Source organism: Eutrema salsugineum, unplaced genomic scaffold (genome assembly GCF_000478725.1).
Source record: "Eutrema salsugineum unplaced genomic scaffold, Eutsalg1_0 scaffold_10, whole genome shotgun sequence".
Classification (NCBI taxonomy): domain Eukaryota; kingdom Viridiplantae; phylum Streptophyta; class Magnoliopsida; order Brassicales; family Brassicaceae; genus Eutrema; species Eutrema salsugineum.
Genome location: NW_006256908.1, coordinates 3,467,098 through 3,484,396, shown reverse-complemented (window position 1 = coordinate 3,484,396; position 17,299 = coordinate 3,467,098). Strand labels below are relative to the sequence as shown.

The following is a 17,299-nucleotide window of genomic DNA, read 5'->3' as shown; positions in this document are numbered from 1 at the left end:
GATTAAAATAATTCACATATAAAAGTGTAAAATGTGGTGAGCAGCAAAAACAACTCAAAACCAAAGAAGAACCTAATCCACGTCTATTAGTTGTGGTGGTGATTCTCCTGCCAAACCTTACGCCGGTCACCACGTCCATCTCGTGTCCCCTGCCTTTTCTATACATATTAATTTTACATTTATATATAAACGTTTCTCTAGTAATTTATACCATTTTTGAATATGTATTTGAACGCGGTTTCATCTGCAAGCGTATTTAAAAAATGTTGATTATGAAATGGGAATGATGGGAAAAATAGTTTTGGTCCTTATAGTATGTCATAAATGAGACGTTATTATTTATTATGTTATAAAGAAAATAAATTTTTTATAACATGGTCATCGTGACCGAGTAAATCATAACTCGAATCTCAAGCTAATTTTGGAATGTCTAAAAACTCTGATGATAGTTAAAACGTTAAAAGTGTCTAATATAAAAACAGGAATTCGATCGCAAATTAATCTATATATTAGTATTTACAACATGTTGGCTATGAAATGAGAATGATGGGAAAATAACATTATTTTTTATATCATGAAGTCATAAAAGAGACATTATAAGATACAAAACAAACAAATACTTATTATCAACCAAAAAAATTTAGTTATTTTAGTAAGATTTTTGTTTTTAAAGTCGTATAAATTCTAAGTCGAATCTCAAACAAAAAAATTTGGAATCCATAAAAAGTTAGTTTTTTTTTGTCACTTAAAACGTTCAAAGTAGCTAGTAGATATTTTAAAATGTTTTCCGTCTCTATTTCTCTAGTTATTTATGTTCATTATGATGACATAGTTTGTTTGAAGTAGTAGTAGAATACCACAGTATAGCGTTTGGCTGCGTAATCGTGGGAAAAGAGTCGTCTAAAAGCAATACAATGGTTGGTTCACATGTTAAAAAAAAAACTCATAATTTGTAAATTTGTTAAATAAATAAAAATATACCTTAAAAAGAGGGAAAGAAAAGATGCCTTGGAAGTCACTTGCTTTTCGTGAATGAAAGGCAACCATGAACACTAACCACTTGCTTACTCAAACTATTCTTACTTCAACAAGTAGATCATCTAACTATCACACAACCCTTTACTTAACTCCCACTATATTCCCCAACTCTTTCATTATAACTTGTACATTTCATTTTCCTCTTTATTTTTAAATGATTTCAGTTGCTAAAAAATAATCCCAATTCAACAATATAGTAACAGAATAAGAAGAATTCACAAATTTTTCATACTATGTAATCAAACATATTTAATTTTGTTTTAAACAACTAGTAATGGCAATCTATTAACGCTGGTGTAGCTGAGAATATTATCCCTTGAAACTTTGACTCTCTTAGATCATCTTCTGGTGCCGGAAGATTAAGATCCAACGGTAGATATTTCCTTTTTTCCATCGAACGGCTCAAATTCTCCATCTCCTCCTCTGTACTGTTTCTGCTAACTTCCACGGTAGTAGCGGCCGGGCTAACTGCAGTGGTGGCTGTCCTGTGCCGCCTCATGTGGCCACCGAGAGCTTGCCCGGAGGCAAACTCGGAGCCGCAGATCGAACACTCGTGTACTTTGTTTGCCTTGTTGATGATGACGTTGTTGTTACTTGCCTGTGAAGCTAGGGCTGAGCCGGAAACTTTGAAATGACTGTTTTGCCCTTCTTCTGACCCACTAGACTTGGGTTGCATCAGGGGTAGTTTAGTCTTTTCTTCCATAGACGTCCTCGGCTTCTTGTGGCTCGCCCTGTGTCCACCGAGGGCTTGGAACGACGGGAAAGTCCGGTTACATGTTTTACACTCGTACACATAGAAACTCGAATTCTCCGTCGACGATGAAATCTTCTGATGAAGAATTTTCTCAGCCTTTCTCGAAATCTTGAGATCCGGCGATGGAACAGCTCCACGCGCCAACATGATGAGACAAATCGCCGTGTCTTCTTCTTCCACTGTACAATCAGTTGCGGTTACCGGAGATGAAATAGCCGATGAGTTGTATTCATCGGAAACTGCTCTTCCTTCGCCGCCACCGCCGGCGGATGAACTTGTGGATGTGACGGTGGTCGCCGCTGCCAGTAAAAACGTCGACGAAGATGATCTCTGTCGCTTCGTACGCTTCCTCTTTATGATTTGCGTCTGATCACTCCCAACCTCATGATCTTGACCCATCATGATTATCAACACTAAAAAATAGTTAATTAAAAAACAAGAACAACCCAATTCAAGAAAGTCAATCAAGAAACAAACCCAATACAAGAAACTTCGAAATTGTAATGAAAGAATGAGATTTTTGGTGTTTATTATGTGGAGTGAACTAACAAGAGAGAAGAGAAGAGAGAGAGAGAAGAGAGGCAGTGAGGAAGACGATGGTGGGGCTGCTTATTTATATATGTACATATATACAAAGGGAGAGGTTATAAGGTTGGTGGTTGTTAATCTTTTTAGTTTACTCCACAAAAGATTTTACACATATCGATCCACTTTACATTATATTAGTATTATAAATATTTCCAATTAACCAATAACATTTTGACGGTTCACTCTACATACCCATTACCTGACACTTCTGCATTTCTCTGCCAAATTCTAACAAAAATCATGAAAATCAACAAACAAATTATTAAAAGATGAAGGGGAAAATAAAAACAATCTATGTCTTCTTTCTTTCTAGTTTATGTTCTGTTGTATCTACTTTTAATCCGTATCTTCGAAATCTGATCTTTACCTAGATCTATGTACCAGAAGTCAACCCTTTCATGACGTTTATTTTTATTAGTATTAAATTAGACAGCTTCTTCTAGTACATACTTTCTAATAACAAACATATAAATATATTTTTTGGTCTGATTAATCAAATTCTTAGATCTTGAATCATTCATATTTGAATAACTAACAGAGAATTATTACTACTATGTCGAATAGTGAATGATATAATTTTATTCAAGAAAAAAAAAAGTAGGAAAGTGAAGCCCGTGAAGGGTTAACCACTGAATTAGGCAAAGGTTCATTAGTAGTGTTGAGTGGCACTTAGGCCACCAATTCACGTTTTTTTTTTAATAATCTTTTTGTATTTTTTGGAGTGTGAACATTCAGTTCTATCAACAAGCAAGCAAAGGTTTTACTTTCACGCACTTTAGGTCCACGTCATTAAAATCGTCGCTCTCAATGAAAACCGAAATGGATAGAACTAAACACGAAAATGTTCACGACAGCAAAATAATAAGAATATACAACTTATTGTTAATCGTTGTGACGACTACATACAAATATTTGATTAGTTGTTTATATATAAGATTATCAAGAACATAATGATTCATAGTCATACATGGGATCATAATTATAGGAGGCGACATGCACTGGCCGGTGTTTATAGGATTAGGTGCATTCATCGGTGGCATGTTAGGCTAAAAAAAATTGTAAGCATAGTCTTTGTTATTGTGAAGAGACAACACCACGACTTTTTTTGGCTTTCTTATTTTAATAATGACTAAATTAGTATTTATATGTACAGAGTTGAAAGCTAGTGATCAACTGGGTATCTTAAGACATCAAACAGCTGCCGGTAAAATGGGCTTATTGAGATAAACTACTTAGAAGTTTAGAATGCATGTACTATTAAACAGACTTGGTTAATATTATTGGTTTTTAACAGCAAATAATTGAATCTAAACAAACTAACAAAGTAATGTTGGTTTAGTGGCCGACTTAGAGACTTAGAGTGATGAAGGATTCTTTTGTGTGTCTAGGTTAGAGTTTGAATTCTACGATTTACACTATTGGCGATCAACTAATAATTATAGTTTTTAAATGGAATAAATACTCTAATTTCTATAGGCTTTCAAAAATTAATCTGAATTTTAGTCTAAAATCTATCTAGTTATCAAAGACATTAAATTCTTTATCGGTCTAGTGTTGAAGAGGGTCAGTATTGTGTCTAGTGTTGTAATATTTGCTATTCTATAAAAAGTATTTTTTTTTTTGGTTGAAATTTGAGTATTATTAATCAACATAAGAAAAATTTGGATAAAAATGCTTACAAAATTTGGGAAAAAACTTTAAACTAACAACAGAGCACTATTGGCGTAAAAAAAAAAACAGAGCACAATTTTTCCAAAAGATGAGCCGATCAAGTCAAATGAGGGCAGCTTGCATTCTAGAGCGTTAGGAAGTCAATGTTGTTCTCGTCCGATTCATGATAAACTGAGATGATGAAATTGCTTATTTCTTCGTGAATAACATGTGCGAGGTACATAGGAGGAAGTTAGAATGAAAAAAAAAAAAAAATATATATATATATATATAACTAAGTTAAAATGACTTATTTTTGATTTAGGTAAATGGCATTATAAAAATTTATTTAGGTAAAACACTATTTCTGAAGTTGCTGTTAGAAAATAACAAAAGGATACACGTAAAAATATTAAAATAGTGTGAAAATGTCACATATTTTTTTATTTGTAAATGAACCTATCAATCTATAGTAATTTTAGAATTAGTTCATGAATATACTAATATTTAAACACTAAATAATAGTAAAAAAAAACTTCAATATACACCACATGCTTGTATGAAAGAAATCTACATTCATTCCATAAATTAAATGTCCACATAGAATAATCTAATGGTACAAAAATAGTCACGTTAAAACTGTATAAAACTTCATAGTATCAGGGAAAACTATATGTTTTTAACTAAAAAAAAAACTATATGTTTTACTTTTATAACAGCTATAAAAAAGGGCTAAACATTCTTTATTCGATGGAACAATTTAACAAATTAAAAATAAAAATGAAACGAGTTTTTCATATTATCAAAATACAACGTTTTCATTATCACAGACTGAAATTACTCGAAAAAACGTTCTTGTGTACATCTTAAGTCTCACATTAAATATTAAAGTTTTCCCTTATATATAACTAAGGTAGAAGGCATACTGGCTAAACTAGTAGTACTACTATCCCACAATATCCCTAGCAAAAAAAAAAAAACACTAATTAATCTTTTCATATTTTCAAAATATAAGGATCATCAGCGTCATGTCATAACCTGGTTTCAGATTAAGAAGGTTATATAAATTGTATACGACAAATATATACATAGTTAAATACCAATAATTAGTATTTTCTATCATCAGAATATGGTACATGTTTTCACAAATAAGACAAATTTTAGTTCTAAAAACCTCTTAATAGATATAGATAAAAAGTATAAATCTCAAGTGGATGTATATAACATAATTTTGGAGCTAAGGAAACCTTATGTGTGGGGATGCAAGTTACAAACACAAAACCCATCATTTCTTTTCTTCACCGGAATATTTTGCTAATTTCGTGCAACATTTTGACTTTACATTGGGATTGCTGCTGCTATATAAATATTTATGCCAATATGGCGCAATACATACTCATGTTTGTTTCTGTATCGATGAATGTGTATGTAACTAGTGTGTTTACCACTTGCCACAGGAATATGCCAATCAAATGATTACGGTTTTTCATTATACTATATTTTGTTTTCCCACTCTTTTTATAGCCGCAAATATTAATTTTTTAATCTTGTTAGGAAAAGCTATTGCCTATTAGTAAGTACCAAATAAATGCTACCATAATTAAATAAAGACCTAGTTATTTTTATTATTAAAGATTTGATTAGGCACAATAATTCAATAATACGATGAAATGATTGGAAGAAGTTACTCTTAATCACGTTGGGCTATTCCAAATCCTATTGTCTTGTACTTAAAGTGGCCCTCACATCCTTTACAGAACAATTTAATAGATACACTCACACATGTATATTCATTTACAAATCAATAATATTTAGTGGTCCTAACAAAACTAACTATATCAATTTTACATTCACGACTATACACACACATATGTATATAAATATATTCATAAATAAATTTTTAGATACATAATGAGGAAATAATGCAAATCATTTGGTTGCTAATCATAAATAAGAAAAAGTCTTATGTATAAAAAATAGTAAACAATAGAGGAAGAGATGCATGATGTTGCGTAAAGCAACGACACCAGCAGATGTGTGGCTAAAAGCTAATAATTTTTTACTCACCGCGTCATATTTCCTAAACATAATCTATTATCCTTTTTGTTTTTTTTTTTTATTAATGAAGTTATTATGCTATTTGTTTAGATTCCTCTTAATTTAATAATTACTAGAGCTTATATATGTTGAATAGCTTGAACAATGTCACGATGTGTTACCTATTAGAAAAAAGATGTAGAGGCTAAAATTCAGTTTACATGAAAAGATTTAGAAAAAAAAACGTTTATGTAAAAAGCCACATCATTAGGGAACCACGATAAATATGAAATCCTAAAGGACATTTGATTCGTGATGCCTGCATGCTACAAGAAGAAAATTTGTATACTTGCACCAACGGTACGCATAAATATGTTTTGATTGGAGATTTTAGGTTCCACATCACAAAGTAAGCAAAAAAGGATTAGAAGTTAGGATCCATCATATTAGACGATCTTTGCCTCTTTGGTCGCAAAGCGATTCTTAACTGTTTACTAAATGGTCTATCATGCAGTATCTAGAAAGAGATGGATGAAAGCAATACTCCATTTATTAAACAAATTTATGACCCAATATAAAATGACTTATACTAATTTCTAAGTCACAATATCAAATTTAACTAAATGGTGGTAGTTCAGTGGTTGAAAGGATTCATTTTTAACGTTTTACTTTTGGTATAGTTCAAAATTTTCCACACTGGTTTAGTTATCGGTGCCACCTGTAGACGCTTTCAATGGAAAGAAAGTCTGTAGGTATATGAATTTCGATGTATTAATCAGAGATTTTTAGTTTGGAATTTTCCAGTTTAAAAAAAAAAAACAAATCTCACAATATCGAACTTAAACGATTTTATAAAATTGGTCGGAAAAAAAAAACGATTTTATAAAATTTGTTATGCCTGCACGTAATGTGAGACACCACTTGCGTAGTTTTTCAATAAAGAATTTTTTGTTTGTTTGTTATCATTTTACGTAGATGCATGTTTGAACTTACATTTTGTCTAGGTCTTTTGAAATGCAAACAACAAAAATTAAGAAAGAAATAATGAAAGAAAAAGAAACTGATAAATATGACGTAAGCAGGTTCAGTGTAGAAGATAGTAGAAAAAAAATTGTAAGTTAGCAAAGAGAGAGAGAGAGAGAGAGAGAGAGAGATACTTAGCGTAAGAAGACAAAGGAGAAGGAAGTGTGAGGCACGTAAGGGTTAAGATGCACCGCCGCATCTTTAGTTGTATCATCCCACCAATTGCACAACTCATTCCAACCATTATTCTAAAATATTGATTTACACACATTATAATGGTATTTAAATAGCATTTAACGCTTAATTATAACTAGTTTTTCTGCCACAAGGAATAATTATTTACGACACAGACGAATTAGGGCGACTGATTATATATGCTTTACACAGTCGACTAATCGTTATAGAAATTTATACGGTACAAAAACGTCTATAGAACTAATTAAATGATTAATTATAATTTAGTTGGACGATAGACAGCCAATTTTTACGTTTTAATTACATTCATCGGTTTATTTGAACATTGTTTCTAAATATTAGCCAACCCCATAGCTGTTACTTTGAAATTATTTTATCTAATTATAATAGGTGGGTACGTATATGAGTCTGGCATTACATGTGACATAGCTTTCAAGTTAGGATTAACCAAAAGAGATCTTGTTTCTACAAAACCGGATCCAACCAACTCTTTTGCTTGCTTTACTTCACTTGCAGGTTGTTGTTTTCCTCTCAACTCCCAATTAAACAGCTTCTTCTTTTTTCTAGTTTATATATATGGCTCTTTATAAATATATTGATTAATCTATTTATCAATATTAAATTATTTATTGGTTGTAACCTAATGATAAATTATAACTTCAAAAGAGATAAAGCCATCTAAGATACTATCGTTTGATTTGTGAGAAGCATAAAGCTTTCAAACTAAGGTGTGTTAGGTTTAATCAAATAATAAATTAAGATCCACTCAATCCAGTGTAAGTGTGTAACTCATTTAATTGCATGTCTACATGGTGAACTTTACAGAGACTACCATATTTGAACGATGTTAAATCAATTTGTTCATTTCAAAGCATCTAAAATCTACAAACAATTTAACCTATTGATTCTCCATAATTGCACTTTTAGTTAGTGCCTTTTTTTTTTAACTTAGAACAACTAAAAGTTCAAAAATAGAATTGACTTAAACTTAAATATTGTGACTTAAAAAACACTATATACATACATATGTCTAAAGGAAAGAGGAGGAAGGTTCTTTAAATATATGTATATAAAAATGATAATAAGGTGAGAAAATGGGTGGCATACCAAATAGTAGAGAAGGTTTATATAAGAGGCAGAGGAGAGAGTGGTGGTGGGGCTTTCATAATAAAGAAGTTTTTGTCCAAAAAGGAGTGGATAGACACAATACAACACCTCAACACACTTGAACACTACAACTACACCTCACTCTCTTACTTCTCACTCACTCCACTTTACCACATACCTCCTTTCGCTTCCTAACTAGCTGTTTCATTCATGTATTTCAACTTTATTTATGCCATTACCCATTATTCATGTTTGATGACAATATTTTATATAATCTTGAAACCAAAAATATGTATAGGTAAGTATTATGAATAATATCCCACATCAAAAATTGGTAGAAAACTTGAATAATCTATAAAGGACAAACCAATTCACTCATCTGTAATTGATTTTATTATATTTTATATAGAGTATATTGTTCAATATCAGATGACGAAGACTACGATAAAGAATTTAAGTGTTTTATCTCTGAATAGTTAAAATTTGTACCACCACTCTAAGGATAAGTATCTAGATCCTATCATCTTAGTCTTTTCCAAAATACTTTTCAAATAATTCTTGAATAATATAATTAAAATAGAAAGATAGTTACTTTGCCATCAATCAGTGTGTATACTCCTTGAAAGATAAGAAACACATCATAATCAGAACCTAATATACATATAAGTAGTTATATAGTGATACATAATATAAATAACAGAAAGAGATATATAACTTAAAAGATATAAAAAGACAGATAAAGAGGATAATGTGATGCAACTACAATCCAAGCAAAAATTATGGCTCTATGTCTACTTGTTGAGTCTTGAGTGTTAATATAAAATACATGTATATGTGTGTTTGTGAATATACATATGCAATGTCTAATGTGCACGATAAGTATATATGCATTTGTACATCTCATATTGTTGTCAAATTTAGCTAGAACTACAGTATATCTATCCAATTTTTTTTTTTAATTGGTTATCAGTTTATTTTGGAACAAATTAACCATTTTTTTATTGGTTGTCAGTTAACTAACCATTTTGTAACTACTTTGTATTAAGGGTTGTGAGGTTTGGTTATGACTTTGTGATCCACAGTTTTGTGATGAAACTGGAGACTGCAAGCTAAGCCAAGATTTAGAATCTGCTTCCATATCACTTATCAGTCTAATGTTTTGCTGCCGCTATATTTTCCTTCATATAATACTAATCATAAGAAACGAATAAAGATTGGTTGAAAACAATAAATAATAAAATAAATAAAGCTTGGTTTTTGTTTTAAAGATCTAGTGAACTCAAAAAGGACTGTGCATCTTCTGTTTCTGATTTATGAGAAAAGTGCGAGATTTTTAAGTGTTCAATTTGGAAAATTTCTGAACCATAAATGAATAGATCTGAAACTTTTGGAACCCATAAATAGAAGTCACATCATTTGTGTCAGAAATATCAACTTCTCGTTATCATTCTTTATTTAGAAAAACATAGGATGATAGCTATATAGTTTGGTCTGGCACTTGGCCATAAGCACATCAACTTAATAGTAATACAATTTGCATATTCCAGTAATTATTATTAGTAAGTCTCGAACTAATTCGGATTTTTTAGTATATAGATGACCGTATTAAATGGAATGACCTCAAATATGTCAAAAGAAAGAAATACACTGTATATCGTATTATTCACAAGTTGAAGGATGCATTTTTCAGAAAGCAAACGTATATTAATATATATAATAGGAACATATTAAATATTTATTAATAAGGTAGTTGAAGTAACAGACAGACGGTTCGGAAGACGCATACAACAAATTGGACCAACCAAGTGGGTTAGCTAATCCTGCTTCTTTTTACTACATCTTCATAAATTCATAATTAATCATTATCATTTTTAACTATGTTTATCTATATCCTATATATAACAGATGGCTAACTTTCTCTCTATGAGTAACACATTTCAATTGATATGAAAGTGATATGTGTCACTTTTACAATTTAGAATTATAATTTTTTTAAAAAAATAATAAAATAATAAACTTTAATATCAAGTTTTAAAACCACATAAAGAAAATGACTTCTTGCACATATGATCTCAAAATTGAAGTTAAATACAAATCTAACCTCTTTTTTCTTCCTCTTCAATATTAGCCAATTTCTCCCCACTTTCTCCGTAAAGCCACATATAATAACATAAATGCCATTATATTTATAATTATCGAATTTTTTAGGTAATTCGAAAAAGACATAACCATCCTAAGATATTTTAAGTATTCACGAAAATGCCATCATCTTCAATTTCGCCAACTACCATTACCAACTAAAATGGAAGCTCTTAATGCTTGCCCATCTGCAATTGAAGCTCTAAATGCTTATTTGGCCGCTCAAACTTCATTCTATCTTCAAATTTCTATCTGGTTTCATCTAAAAATCTCTTTCTTGGTCGACATTGTTATGTTTGAATTCGCAAATCATATATTTTGTGAGATTCTTGGATAACCGAGTTTTGGGCTGGTTTCCTTTCCGTGCATCTCAAAAATTCTGAACTTCTGTCAAAGTTAATCGAATTCAAATTGGAAGGAGGTAAACATCTAAATATTTTCTTTAACATTGGGCTATGTTTCGCGAAAGTAGACTTCTTTTACAGTCTGCTAGTCAACGTAAAAGGTTAGATTTACAATTGACCTTTTGGTATTTTTTTGAAAGTAGACTTCTTCGTAAGTCTGCAAATTTTCATTTGAATACAAAAAAACAACGTTTAGACTTCTATTTCAGGCTGTCGAAAAGCGAGAATAGTTTTGCATTTGACCGGAAAATATTATACTTTGACCTTTTCTGCAGACTTCGTGGAGACGTCTGAAAAAGATAAGTTTGACCTGAAAGGTTATTTTTGCATTTGACCAAGATGTTGACCACCTTTGGCTGTTCGAGCAGACGTCTAAAGAAGTCAGCTACGAATTTAATTTATAGCAGACTTCTTAGTCTGCTGTCACCAGACTTCTTTACGAAAGTCAAACTTTGGTCAATTGCAGAAATAACCTGCAGCAGACTTCGTTGGTAGTGTAGACTTCGTCAGCAGACTGCACATTAACAGAAGACTTCTTGCCTCTTACAGCAGACTTCAAAAGAAGTCTACTACGAAAGTCCAACATTTGGTCAATTGCAAAAGTAACCCTGCCTTTTTGGCAGACTTCTTCGTGAAAGCAACCGGGTGGAGTTTTGCTGGAAGTCTGCATTTTTTTCGTTTTTAAAAAGCACTTTTTAAAAACTTTTGTGTGATGAAATTTTTTTTAAAAATTTTTATTCTTGTTTAAAAGGTATATTTCCTTTACCTGTATTAATTTTGTATGCTTATGTGTTATACATTAATAGTTATAATTTTTGTAGATTTGAATGGTAATTGGCACATATTAGCAGAAGTCTGCCTCTGAAGTCTGCCTGGCAAAGGAGAATAACACAACAGACAACACTTGAAGTCTGCCTAATTATTTTAACAAAAAATTTGTTTTCGAATTAATGGTATATGCTAAAATAAATATATTGTTTGGACATGTTGATCTGCCTTTCTTGGTTCCATATACGTGAGTTTCACGTTGATATGTGTTATAATTAGAAAGTGATGAATTTTTTTGAATGTTTAGACGTTTAGCCGATTATAGCAGACTTCTATATGTTACTTGGATAACACGGTTTATCTTGTGTGGTTTACCTTTTTTGCAGATGGCGGCTCAGTTGCCTGTTGTATTTGGAGAATGGGTTATGAGTGCTCAGTCGTGGCATTTTGAGGTGGATAATCGCAAAGGAGGGAGGTTGTTCTTCTTGAATGATGGTTGTACACATAGAGAACTCGTAGCTATGGCTCTAGATGATTACATGCTGGATGGAAATACGGACAGCGTGTCTATCACTTATGCATTGCCAGATTCAATGTTAGCAAACATGGCTCCGGATACCCCTCCTATGCATATTACTAATGATAGACAAGTACAGAGCTTGATTGGGTTGAGTAAGACGCATGTTATACGTCTTTGTGTATCTAGTCGCAAGGACAATGATGGACGTACTGGTGGTGTTGATGCTGCTGATGGGTGTTCTGTTGAAGGTGGGAATCAAAATACTGAGGAAGGTGAAGATGAAAATGTCGATGAGTATGATGATGATGAGATAAACGAGGACATCAAAAACGATTCAGTAAAGGAGGAAGACGGTACTGACTCTGAGGGTCAGGACTACAGCCAATATGGGAAAGTGAAGGATGAGGATTCAAATTCTGATTCAGAGGGTGAGTGGATTGAAGAACCGGTGAAGGCTCCTCAAAGAGGATATGAAAGAAATTAGGTTGACAAAATAAAAGTAAACGGAAGTTTTGCTACAAAAGACGACCTGATTTCTGAGATCAGGTTGACGGCTGTTATGTTGAAGTTTGCATTCAGAGTTGATAAGTCATCGAGACGTCTGTTTGTTGCTAAATGTGCTGTTAAAGGATGCCAATGGAGAGTTAGAGCAGCTGTAAAGAACGAAGCAAAGACGTTTTGGGTCACTAAATATGTCAAAACTCATACCTGTTCAGTTTCAGATCGGTTGGCTCACCGAAAGCATACGACTCCAAGATACATTGGAAAGTTATTTATAGAGTGTGTGGGAATAATTGATGGGATTACTGCAGAACACATCAAAGATTCAATGCAGGCGATGTTTCAATTGAAAATAGACTACACAACTTCGTATAGAGCTTTGATGTATGCACAAGAATGTGTGAGGGGAAGCCCTGAGGATGGATATAGCCGACTGCCTTCTTATTTGCGTCTGATCGCTGAAGAAAATCCGGGTACTATAACTGCCTTTGAACGCGACAGTCAGAATAGGTTCAAGTACCTATTCTTAGCCTTCAGAGCCTCCATAGCTGGTTTTCAATATCTCAGACGGGTCATTGTTGTCGATGGGTGTCATCTGACTGGAAAGTATGAAGGGACTCTGCTAGTGGCCACAGCACAAGATGGTAACTTCCAGATATTTCCACTAGCTTTTGGAATAGTGGACTCTGAGAATGATCACGCATGGGAATAGTTTTTTAGAAAATTGCGGGAGTGTTTTACAGACGAGTATCTGTTGGTGATAGTTTCAGACCGGCATCATTCCATTAAGAAGGCATGTGAGACTGTATTACCATGGGTAACACGCGGTATATGCTATTATCATCTGCAACACAATATTGTCACTAAGTTTAAAGGGAAGCATCTTATGTACTTAGTCAAACGTGTTGCGTATGCATATACGGTACATGATTTTAACCATTATATGGACGAGATAAGGCATATAAAACCTGACCTTGCAACGTACCTGGAGGAGGCAGGCATTCAGTTGTGGTCAAGAGTTCACTTTCCAGGTGATAGATACAATATAAAGACGAGCAACATCGCAGAGTCCTTTCTCTTTCATTACAGAATATACATAGTTGGACATATCACTTACCTTCGTATACGTCCAGCCATGGATACTCATACTTTTCTGTGCCGGTTACTCCTGTCTCGTCAAATATCTCAGCTGCCAGCTTGTCTTGGATGTTTTTAATGTTTGCATCGCACAAGGTCTTCGGAAATGGCATCCCTAGAGCATGGCATTCAAGGTACTTCAAGCAGTAAACGCCACAGTCACCGCTTTGTTTGTTTTGTGGGATCAAATGCCCCTTGATTCGCTCCCACGGGAATGGATCATATGGCAGATTGATACGGTCTTCAGCAGGTGCACACTCACGGAGTATGTAGGGAACCAAGACGGTAATCGGAGTCACAACAGCCTCAATCTGAATATCCGATGCATGAGTATTCGCATGGCTATCCCAAATGACAATATGCTTCATCGGAATCGAAATCCACATTGCCACCCAGTGATCATCAGTGATGTGTAACATCGAGTACAAATCCACATTGTTACTAACGCAGTAGGTTGGGGCTGCGCCAGTAAAGTACCCGAACGAGCCAGCTGGAAGGAGCTTGCCTGAACCATCAGGGTTGGCGTGAGAGTCCACGAACTCCTTGTACTTGTACCTCCACATTGTTGCAAAGTAAGAATCGAGGAATGTTATCCTGTCCGACCTAAACCACTCAGGATGCTTTGTAAATCGCAGTCTGAGTAGGTTAATCCCAGCTTCCATATGCTGCATATTCAATGAAAACAATTATTCAAGCAGAGAGTAATATGTTGTGTTCATATCATATATACACTCGCGTAACTTACAGTGTCTGCTAGCCATTGTTTTGGAATTCTTAGAATGAAGTACCAGTCCACGGATGACCATTTTACCCGCTTCAGATAGTTCCTGAAAACACCACCATTTTACAATATCATCCACTACTCTTACAATGGAAAGTCTGCTTTATGCTAACTCTAAAACAAAGACTTACAGATCTTTTTTCAGACAATCAGTTAGCACACCGATCTTTTGCTTCACGTGTTTCATATCAAACGGATCATATCCGCACCCTCGGACATTTTTGTTTGGGATTATTTCCTTCGCTGTGCTGTTGGGTTTGAAAGGGCTTTGTTGTGTAGGAGCCAACTTTCGCAGACGTTCACTCTTCGCACGAGCAACCAGTTGTGCCGCCTTCTTGCCTTTCTCGTGTTTATCTTTCTGGACCTGATCGAAGTCGATGTCGCATTTTTCTGGATCAACCATAACGACGCTTGGCTCTGGAGTTCCCTGCTTACCATCGTTCACGCTCTCACTTGGGACATCAGTTTGTTCATTTTGCTTAGACATAAAATTACTCTGCAAATATAAAGATTTAAACACACATCAATGAAACGAAACCAAACATCAAACATTAAAGAGTACAAATAAAAACATTTAATATCTAGTGGTGACAACATTTTTAAGGTTTTAAAACAGATTGGTAAGGTTCGATGAGAAGTTTGAAAACAAATATGGAATTTTATTTTTTCCGTGGTTTCCTTCCTCTTTTCTTTGGAGCGGGTTTTGGACTAACCCCGATATTAGGATCGGCGTCCGCGTCCGTTTGATCGTCGCCAACAGGTTTTGCGCCCTCGGCGTCTGCTTCACCAGTCTGAGCCACATCCTCCTTTGTACCTCCGGTCCCAGCTTGGAGGATCACTGCCTCTAATTTCTGCTCCACCGTTCCCAACTTTGTGTTGAGTAGTTTGATCTGAGATTCACAACTACTCAACCCATCCATCATCTTGTTGAAGCAGTCGTCCATGTGGTCCTTCAGAATCGTGACCATTGACTCATCTTCCTCACCAGAGGCTGGGCAGAACCGCTTCCGACTTCCTTGGTCACCAACTGATTTCGATCGCCTCTTCAGATCGACAGACCCTTCGGACTTGACATACTTGGTCACACCTGTTGGAGGCCAATGACTCCTTTCCCATGTCCATTTTTTAGGGCCAAAATGACCATACATCGCTTTGATGATGTTGTCAGTCCTCTCGTCTTCTTCATCATCGTCTTCAATTTCCCAGCAAAGTCGGGAAGAGCAAAGTAAACCCAGACTTGTAGTACTTGAACAAACCCCTCAATGGTGTACGACGACTTCCAAATTTCTTTCTCCTTCACCGACCGCATCAGGTTTTTGAAGGCCACTCTTCCCCAAGGGTAGTTTTCAAACGCTTCTAAATCCATCACAAGCCTTGCCAACCTAGCCCGAGTAGCTGAAGATGGCTTTCGTGCTTCAATGTAACTAGTATAAATGCTAAGATATCCCAGCCTCAACCGATCCTCGGAAGACCACGACCCGCATTCCTTACAAGCTTCTATCAAATCTTCAGTGCTCGGGCCCAACTCCTGATTGACTCCCAATCGCTCCCAGAAATCTTTCATCTCATCAGTTATCTCAACCACCGGATCCTCGAGGTTGTCCACGTACTCGCAATTCAAGCCAGTAATATGTTCGAACTCATTCAAAGAAAAACGGATCGGGATTAGACCTAAGAGGCTCCAAATCTCAAATTTTTTCTTGCAAACTAGCTGCATGCCGAGAATGTAATGCACCAGTCTAGATGCCCAGCCGAAATCCAACTGACTGAACTTCAAGAACACTCCCAGTCTAGAGTTCAATATCTCTTCCCACTCATCTTGTGTGAGTGCTTCCTCGAGTGCAGTCATCAGCTTCGTCTCACCGCTATAGTAACCGATGCTTTTCAGCGGAGACGGCTCATCGCCTTTCGAGAAGAGACGCGGGGGGAACTCTGGGTTTTCCATTGGCTGTTCTGACGTCTGCAAAACGAAGTCCAATATTCAAGAAGTCTACTTATGAAGACTTCCGAAGAAGTCTGCACAAGAAGTCAGCCAACTAAGTCTGCAATTGAAGTCTGTAGACCTAATAGTGTAATTAAAAAAGTTTCAAAAATCTAGCCGCCGACAAAGTTCTCTAAAAAAACACAACCCGTTTTGAACTCCGTTTTGAACTCCGTTTTACGAGATAATACTTCCAAAATAGTTCGCCTAAACACTATACAAGTCCGTTTAATAAATAAAAAAAGTACAGATCTCTATTTCACAGCAACTAGAAACTTGGAAACGGGTATTCGATTTTTGTCCGACTTTGGAAATATCTACTCGGTGTTGTCCGATTTTTATAAAAACCGATGTAGAAACCCAAACGGCTAGGAACTTGGAACCCGTAAAGATATTTATTTACAAATTATAAGAAATTAGTACGGCCAAATACCTATCCACGACCAACGGCAGAAATGAACAGACGGCGGAAATAAACAGACGACTTCGATCCAAAAGAGAAGTCGGCACTAATTTCGACTTACCTTAAATGGTAAACGGATGTACAATAAAAACCGGCGACAAGTTCCGAGAAAAATTTTCCAAACGACAGTAGTTTTTTTTTAACCGATTTGTGTTAATACAGTGACCGTAGAAACTCTTATATATGTCCGTAGAAACCTATTTAACCGTCGTA

General features: G+C 34.7%; 2 protein-coding genes across 2 annotated transcripts; both read right to left on the bottom strand.

Annotated features, from left to right (window-relative positions):
- Positions 1–1,243: 1,243 nt before the first annotated feature.
- On the bottom strand, positions 1,244–2,392 carry LOC18027432 (zinc finger protein ZAT5). The gene has a single exon (XM_024148509.1). The coding sequence runs from the start codon at positions 2,192–2,194 to the stop codon at positions 1,307–1,309; it is 888 nt and encodes a 295-aa protein (XP_024004277.1). The 5' UTR covers positions 2,195–2,392; the 3' UTR covers positions 1,244–1,306.
- Positions 2,393–13,509: 11,117 nt separating this feature from the next.
- Positions 13,510–16,587, bottom strand: LOC112081516. Its single transcript, XM_024148272.1, has 6 exons — positions 15,789–16,587; positions 15,356–15,729; positions 14,774–15,138; positions 14,607–14,688; positions 13,842–14,526; positions 13,510–13,568 (listed from the first exon to the last, which is right to left on the bottom strand). Exons 1-6 carry the CDS (start codon positions 16,585–16,587, stop codon positions 13,510–13,512), a joined length of 2,364 nt encoding a protein of 787 aa, XP_024004040.1.
- Positions 16,588–17,299: the final 712 nt, after the last annotated feature.

What these genes read in the sequence shown, in the direction of transcription:
- LOC18027432 (XM_024148509.1), bottom strand. Translation starts at nt 2,194, where the DNA reads ATGATGGGTCAAGATCATGAGGTTGGGAGTGATCAGACGCAAATCATA.
- LOC112081516 (XM_024148272.1), bottom strand. Translation starts at nt 16,587, where the DNA reads ATGGAAAACCCAGAGTTCCCCCCGCGTCTCTTCTCGAAAGGCGATGAG. An exon ending in GACAACATCATCAAAGCGAT is followed by an intron (nt 15,730 to 15,788) that starts GTATGGTCATTT and finishes GGCCTCCAACAG; the next exon opens with GTGTGACCAAGTATGTCAAG. An exon ending in ATGGCTGGACGTATACGAAG is followed by an intron (nt 13,569 to 13,841) that starts GTAAGTGATATG and finishes ATTGTGTTGCAG; the next exon opens with ATGATAATAGCATATACCGC.